The 8575-nt window shown below is 44.1% G+C and overlaps 1 protein-coding gene across 1 annotated transcript; it reads right to left on the bottom strand.

The window, feature by feature from the left end:
* Positions 1 to 936: 936 nt before the first annotated feature.
* Positions 937 to 2715, bottom strand: LOC110738498. The gene is made up of 2 exons (XM_021918909.1): positions 1652 to 2715; positions 937 to 1231 (listed from the first exon to the last, which is right to left on the bottom strand). Exons 1-2 carry the CDS (start codon positions 2713 to 2715, stop codon positions 937 to 939), a joined length of 1359 nt encoding a protein of 452 aa, XP_021774601.1.
* Between the last annotated feature and the right edge of the window lie 5860 nt (positions 2716 to 8575).

The raw sequence follows: 8575 nt of genomic DNA, 5'->3' as shown, positions 1-8575 counted from the left end.
GACAATTGCTTTGAATTTTTCGGCACAACCGAGAACTCTGCCTTGGTAAAATTTTTTGCAGCAATCTAGATTTTGAAGTTTCTGCTCATTTTCCTTTTCTCTTCTACTTTGTTTTCAAAAGGTCTGATTTCTTGCTCGAGAGCCGTAGACTCTAAGAGCAATACTCTTGTGATCCTTTTAATTCATCCGAGGGAACGACTATTCGAAACGCGATGCCGGGGCAATGGTCTATCCGAAGTACAGTGCTTCACTTAAGCAATACTTTGGAAATGCAACCATCACCCGGAACTGATTCATCCGAAGTACAGGGCCTCACTAGGCAATACTTCGGGGCTTTATCAGTTCCTATTTTTTAGGCAGTGTTTTTGATGCGCTTATGGCCTCTTTGCCCGAAGGAACTGATTCGTCCGAAGTACAGGGCCTCATCAGGCAATACTTTAGGATTTTATCATTTATCCTCGTCTAAGCTGGCTTTGCGACTTGCCGAAGTACAATGCCTCATTAGGCATTACCCCGGACGGTGCCGGACAAAAACTTTGAAATTTGTAAAAACCATGGAAGACAGAAAAAAAAATAGCAACTTTGCTGAATTTGAACAAATGGTGGCTCAAAGGCCTTTCATTAATGTAAAACGTGTACTTACATAGATTATACTTCCCCCAAGGGGCTCTATACGTGATATCTTTTAAGTACATCGGCGTTCCAGTGGTTTTTCAGCTCAGTACCATCCAACTGCCGAAGTCGGTACGTGTTAGGCTGAAGCTCGTCATATATCTCATAGGGTCCCTCCCAAGTGGCTGAGAGTTTCCCATGAATGCGGCCTTTTTGCACCGCAGCAACATTCCGAAGACTAAGATCCCCAACTTTGAGAAGCCTTGCACAAACTCTTCGGTCGTAAAATTTGCTTATTCTCTGCTTGTATGCGGCCATTTTATCTCAAGCTGAATCTCTGACCTCGTCTAAGAAGTCAAGGGACTCTTTCAAGAGTTTCTCATTTTCCTCAACTGAGAAGAGATTCACTCGTAGACTTTCTGAGCCTATTTCCACTAGAAGGACAGCCTCAGACCCATACACCAGCTCAAAAGGTGAATGTCCCGTTGCTTCTTTTTTTGTCGTCCGAAGTGACCAAAGGGTTCCTGGAAGTTCCTCTATCCACTTGGACTTTTGATCTTCAACTCTCTTCTTGAGAGCATTAAGGATCTGTTTATTTGCAGCCTCGGCTTGACCGTTACTTTACGGATGACACACCACAGAATATGCCAGTTTAATGCCGAACTGATTTGTATAACGCTTCAGCGGCAGATTATCAAATTGCCTTCCATGATCAAAGACAAAAACTTTCGGAATCCCAAAGCGAGTGATAATGTTTTGCCAAGTGAATTTCCTGATTGTTTGCTCTGTAATGTTCGAAGCTGCTTCGGCCTCGATCCATTTGCTGAAATAGTTTATTCTGACTATCAGCCATCTTTTTTTATAAGGAGCATCAGGAAACGGCCCCTAAATATCCAACTCCCATTGGGCAAATGGAAAAGGATTCAGGATTGGCTAAAGATCTCGCGACGGCCAATGGATGACTGGTGCAAACTTTTGACATTTTTTGCACTTTTTCACTAATTCCTTGGCATCTATGATCATAGTGGGCTAATAATACCCAGCCCTTAATGCCTTGAGGGCTAGGGCACGTCCCCCGATGTGGTTTCCACAAATGCCGAGATGAATTTCTCGAAGAATGTAATCAGCATCTGTTGGACCCATGAACTTCAATAGTGGGGCTGAAAAGGACTTTTTCGGAAGCTCTTCTCTGAAGATGATGATCCTCGATCTGATTCTTTTAATCTTAGAGTCTAAGTTTCTGTCTTCAGGGACCTCTCCCCGAAGTTTGTAAGCTAAGATGGGATCTATCCAACTCGGCTCGTGTGCGATGCAAGAAACCTGAGGTTCTTGGTCCACAGTTTTTTCTCGGCGCACTTCCACGTATACAGAGCGGTTCAGCTCGGTTAGAGTTGAATTTGCAAGCTTGAAGATTGCGTCGGCTTGAGCATTCTGACCCCTTGGGATCAGTTCAACCTCAAAAGTTCTTCGCTTTGCAATGACTGATTTGATCTTGGCGAGGTAAGCTATCATCGAGGGCTCTTTTGCCTCATATTCACCTCGGATCTGATTTGCAACAAGCTGAGAGTCTGTTTTCAAACAAACATGCTCGGCTTCCATTGCTATGCATAATTCCAAGCCAGCGACTGCCGCTTCGTATTCGGCTCCTTTGTTTGAAGCTTTGAATAAGAATTTTAGTGTATATTCAAAGGATTTGCCTTCGGTAAAGGTTATGACTACCCCTGCCCCCGAACCATTCACGGTGGAGGATCCATCCGTGAAAATAGTCCATATTTTCTTTTCCTCGTCAAGTATTTCTTGATAAGAAAACTCGGCTAGGAAATCAGCTAAGCCCTGGGCCTTGATTGCTGCCCTCGGCTGGTAGCTGATACTGAACTCGGTGAGCTCGAAAGCCCACTTTGCTACTCTACCAGATTTTTCTACTTTGCCGAGGACTTTTTCTAGCGGCTGATCCGTTAAGACTTCTATTTGATGACAATCAAAATAGGGCCTCAACTTTCGAGCGGCTACCACTACCGCATAAGCAACTTTCTCGAGTAAGGGGTAGCGTGTCTCAGCATCTGTCAGAGTATGACTAACGAAGTAGATCGGCTGCTGAACCATTTCTTCCTCCCTTAACCACACCGCGCTTATGGTGGCCGGACTAACCGCCACGTATAAGTATAAGGTTTCTTCTTCAGCTGGCCCTTCCAGAGCTCGGAGTTGAGCCAGATGTTCGCGAAGTTGCTTGAAGGCTTCTCTCTGTTCATCTTCTCAGATGAGCTCCTTAGATTTCGGGAGTTTGAGCGCCTTGAAGAACGGTAACCCTTTTATCCGAGGCTTTAGAGATAAACCTAGACAGGGCAGCCATTCTGCCAGTGAGGCGTTGAACATCCCTCTTTGTTTTCGGCTTGGGAAGATCAAGAGTTGCTTGTACTTTGACAGTATTGGCATCAATCCCCCTTTTACTGACAACGAAGCCGAGGAACTTACCCGACCTCACGCCGAAGACACACTTCTTCGGATTCAATATCATTTGATGTTTGCGAAGGGTGGCGAAGGTTTCGGCCAGGTCCGCAACATGATCTTTTTCTTCCTTGCTTTTAACGATAGAATCGTCAACGTAGACTTCCATGTTTCAGCCTTTTTGCTTGGCGAATATCTGATCAACCAACCTTTGATATGTTGCCCCCGCATTTTTCAATCTGAAGGGCATCATTTTGTAACTGTACACCCCTGAACTTGTAACGAAGGCCGTTTTTGCCCGGTCGTCGGGGTGCATGAAGATCTGATGGTACCCAGAAAATGCGTCCATGAAACTAAGTAAGGCATGGCTACTTGTCTAGTTGACTAGCTGATTGATCCTCGACAAGGGGTAAAAATCCTTCGGACAAGCCCTGTTTAGGTCCGTGAAGTCAACGCACATTCTCCAGGTTCCATTTGCTTTCTGAACCATCACCACATTAGCCAACCATTCCGGATATTGACAAGGTTCAATGAACCCTGCATCCAGAAGCTTTTTGCCTTCAGCCATGATGTCTTGGTTCTTTTGAGCGGAGTAATTCCGCTTCTTCTACTTAATGGGTCGACATGCGGGGTCGACATTAAGCTTATGGGAGATGAGGCTCGGGTCGATCCCGATCATGTCTGCCGCCGAGAAAGCGAACACATCCTTGTTGTCTCGAAGAAGTTGGATTAATTCAACACGAAAGCTCGGATTCGGACCCAGTCTGATGCTGACACATTTCTCGTTATCTCCTTCGCTCAATGGTATTGATTTTGTCTGATTATCCAGTTCCATTGCTTTGGCCCTAGATTCTTCGGATTCAGGCCTGCTGTCAATATCAGCAAGCTTCCCAGACTTCTGCTGACCTCTTGAGTCTTTCGGCTGAGACGAAGAACTAGCCTTTTCTTTCCCCTAGGATGTCCTCTTTGCTAGGGATCCTTGAGCCGAGGCACTTAAGCCCTTAGGCCTTTTCGTACCTCGGTCCTTTTCTTTTTCCTCCTCATCATCCTTGTCACCGCGGCGACTTTTGGACGGTTTGAGGTGATTACACCTTCGGGCCTCCTTTTGGCGGCCCAAGATTTTTTTGGAGCGTCCCTTGTTCGAAACGTAGATCATTGTTCGATGGTACGTCGAGACAACTCCTTGAACGTCGTGAATGAGGGGTTTCCCCATGATCACGTTGTACAGAGACGAAATATTGACGACCAAGAACTCGTCCATAATGTTCCGTTGTGCTAGGCTTCGGCCTAGGGAGACAGGAAGAAGAAACTTCCCATCTGGGTATGATGAAGAGCCATTAAATCCAGTTACCGGGAAGGGCACTGGAGTTAGGTGCTTGCTCTCCAACTTCAGCTGGTTAAATGCCCTTCGAAAGAGGATATTCGCCCCGCTGCCACCGTCCACGAGGGTTCGATAGACGTTGTGGTTTGTAATGCCCGTCATGATCACTAACGGGTCATCATGGGGATACACCACCCCCCTGCAGTCTTCGGCTGTGAACAACATGTTTGGCATCGGAGACTGAGGTGCTCGAAACTCAGCATTATGTATTTGATGGGTCAAGCCCCTCAAGTGGCGTTTCAGCGCATTCCGAGAGACCCAACCGGAAATGGTGAGAATGTCAAGGTTTTCCTTGTCATTTTGCTTGTCTTTTTTCCGCAGAAAGTCCAGATCCTGCCGGGAATCTCTCTCGGCTTTCTTCTCTTCGCGACAGTCTGCGACGTACTTTTTCAAATAGCCTTTTTGGACCAAATCCTCGATCTGGTCTTTCAGCTGGAGGCAGTCCTCGGTGCAATGTCTAGTAGATTCATGGAACTCGCACCATTGGTCCTTCCTCTTTTTCTGATGCCATGATGGAAGTGGCCTTGGCTTCTTGAATCTCACCTCGTCTTTGGTCGTGCTGAAATTTTTAGCACGCGGAAGAGCAAGAGGAGTATAAGACTCAAACCTCCCTGTATAGGGGGTCCTATCTTTCTTCGGCTCGGGTGCCGAGGAAGGTTCTGAGGCTTTCGCCTTCCCTTTCCTAAACCCTTGGCCTTCGGGCGCTTGGCCCTTCACTTTCACAACCCCTGCTTGGGACTGAGATTTTGCTTTATTCTATTCTTCGCTCGAATAAACTTATCCGAGGCATCCAAAGCTTCCTCCAAGGTTTGCGGGGGATGCATGACCATGAAGTCTAAGAACTTTCTAGCTTGCAGGCCGTTCCGTAGCGCAAATATGGCAAGGCCTTGGTCCAGACTTGTGATTCTGGACGACTCGTTGCTGAAGCGAGTCAAGTAATCTCGGAGGCTTTCTCCCTCCGTCTGCTGCAGACTCATCAACTCTGCAGTCGTTTTCTCTCGGCGGTTCGCCGTAGAAAACTTGCTCTTGAATTTGTTGGCAAGGTCATTCCAACCTGTTACAGAGCCTTCTTTCACCCCCTTGGTGATCCACAATTGTGCCACACCTTTGAGGGTGGTTGGAAAATATTTACACCAGGTAGCCTCGGACCTGGGGTTAAGATACATGTGCCCCTCGTAAGAGGCGTAATGTGTGCTGGTATTTTTACCGTTGGCACATGCTCTTCCAATATCCAACTTTGGAAGGGCGAGCTTGTAGGAACCATTATGGCTTTCCCCTTTTGCTTAGCCGGAGGGACCTTGCTTCTCCCTCTTAGAAAGGTGGAAGTGGTTTTCGTCCCTGGCTGAGATGATTCGGGGTAAGTCGTGGTTCCCTTTTGGGTAAGTGAGACGGCTACGTACGTCTACTTCCCTTGGGCTTAGGCGTTCATGGACGCTTTGGCGAGCAGGTTCTTGCCACACAGAGGTGGTATTGCTGCTCTGGAAGCTCATGGAGTCCCGGGTCTCGAAATGGTGGAAGAACTGGGGATTCTTTTTCCTTTCTCGCTCGGTCCTCCAAGTGTCTTCCTGCCATTTCTCCCCGAGCTCCTTGTAGGATGGAACTTGTCCATCCTCCTCTCGACCGATTCTCCTTCTCAGGTATCTCGGCTGAAGAGGTGAAGACTCGCGGCGCGTTAATGGGAGTTGTCCTCCTTGGGCTTTGAGGAACTCCATGCAGACCGCTACGGCCCTTGCCACTTCCTCCGTAGAGGGCCCCGATGGGGGGTCTCTTTTGGCCGGGATCGAGAGTGTAGACTCTGCGCGGAGGGCTCTTTGCATTAGACCCACTCAGCCTAGACGAGCTTGCCGGATGGCGAGTGTGGTGAGACGGAGAACCCTCCGAAGCGTCCCCTTCCGGAGAATAGGGAGCTTTTAAGAATGAAGAAGCTGGTTCCGGTGAAGGGGAAATCTACCGATGTTCCCTCAATGTGATCAGGTCTTCGTCCCTCCTCGAAGAGATGGGAACATTTTTTTTCTGAGCACCCTTGGTGCTCTTTCCACTCTTAGTCATGCTTATTCCTAAGATTGGTAGATTTTTGGCTTAAATTTTTGTGTATTTTCCCCACAGACGCGGCCAAATTGTTTCGGATGAAAACAATGGGACCTTCGATAGGCCTTTTTTGATGCGGGAAGATGAATCTCGATCCAAGTGATGACTGGGCCGAGGGTATCCTGCACAGCAAACACACGTATACTGGCTCCGGGGGTTATGCCAAGGGAGGCCCCTCCGATGCCGAAGTCAATGTAGGGAGAAAGAGCTATGCAAGAGAATTTAATGCTTAAGGCTGATTGTGAATGAATGTAAAACGATGTGAGTAATGGCTTTTATACCTTTGCTCAATTAGAGGACTCGGGCCCTTGAACTCAAGTGGGCTTGCCACGTTGACCGGACCATTGACTGACTTAGCACTTGGGCTGGAAGGTTGAACCTTGCTTTTGGGCTTTGAATTATGTCATTTGCGAAATAAGCCCAATAGAGGAGAAATTGGACCCATACATCTAATAACTAACTATATGGATCTAGGACCTTAGCAAAAATACCTATGCTTAATATGCCATAGATATGCCATAGATATGTCCAATTTAACAAGCTAGGAACTATATATGACCAAAATGGTCCAAAATGAATTATATGACTCTTACTTTGCCCAATTTTCATGTTTTCAAGTAAATGAATAAAAGAACACCCATCTTGTCTCTAAATTACTTAGTTATGAGTATCTAGGACCTATAATACCATTAATTTACCGAGTTACTTAATTTTGGGACTATACATGACCATAATGGTCCCAAAATGAGCAAAACGACTTCCCATTGTCATGATTTAAGTAAATGAGTAAAATAACACTTATATCATGTTTGAAGTACTTAGTTTTGAGTGTTTATGTCTTTAAATACCATTAATATGCCAATTTACTAACTTTTGAGACTATATAAGACCAAATGTTCTAAAAAGGGTAAAATGACTTGTAATTTGCTTGAATACCATGTTTTAATGTAAATGAGTAAAATAACACTCATATCATGTCTAAAGTACGTAGTTACATGTGTTTCTATGACTTGCAAGGCCAAATTAATAATTTGTGTCTAAAGTATGTAGTAAATGAGTAAAATAAGACTAATTAGTTTAAACTTTTTGCATTTTTGTTTCCCAATTCTGTTTGGGAATTTAACTAAGAAGGCTTTAAATTGGGAATCATTGATCTTAGTTGACTAATCTGATTAGTTTAGATATTTCAATAAAGATGTATATTTATAATTCATGAATCATGATAGGTGCTTGTTTGATTGGGAAAAATTGATAATCATGGCCAAATATTGAGTTACTTACAATAAAAGGATAAAATTGGATATAATTTTAATATAATTTCAATTATGTTTTCTAGAATTTAAATTGGAAATCAGCTAACAAGAGATGTATAGTATTTAAAGGATGTCCTATAACCAGAAATTTTGAATTGCTAACCACAGAATGATTCTGTGCATTTATTGAAAGAAATACTGCTGGAATTCATTATCCCATATTTGTGAAGTCATCTGCCTTTATTTTTCTTTTTTTTTTTTGTGCTTATTATGTTTGAATTTTGTTAAAGTCTTCCCCCCTGGTTTTCTAGGTTTTGAATAAGGCTTTCGAGTTATAAGAAAAGAGTTAGAAATCAAGATGAATTTATCTGTGCTAAGTAGATGCTAGCTTGTTTCCTTTTCTCCTATTTTAACCTATATTACTGTTGGCTATCTCTTATTCTGTGTATGAGTTTTTGCCCATTCTAATCTAATAACTTAAGTATATATATGGAGCACGTCGCTAATAGCTTCTCTGCTAGCACTTTTTTTAAAGCTAATCTCCTACTTTTGAATGTATCAACTTCAACAACAATAGGAATTTTACAAATCACAACTGACCACCAAGGGTCTTTGTTAGATGGTTAATTGAAATTTTATGTTGTTTGGGTTGTTGAGTCCTAACTGGGTTACTTGTGAGTTGTATCACTTGTATGTGAGAGTTTGGTGTTAGTGTTGCTAACATTGCATGAATGCTATTGTTGACTCTATAATATCTGTGATAGAATGTTCTGTTGAAATAATTTTGTTATCCGTT

The sequence above is a fragment of the Chenopodium quinoa genome, unplaced genomic scaffold (genome assembly GCF_001683475.1).
Source record: "Chenopodium quinoa cultivar QQ74 unplaced genomic scaffold, ASM168347v1, whole genome shotgun sequence".
NCBI lineage: Eukaryota > Viridiplantae > Streptophyta > Magnoliopsida > Caryophyllales > Amaranthaceae > Chenopodium > Chenopodium quinoa.
The sequence above is the reverse complement of the archived record's forward strand: the minus strand, read 5'-3'. Positions and strand labels throughout refer to the sequence as shown.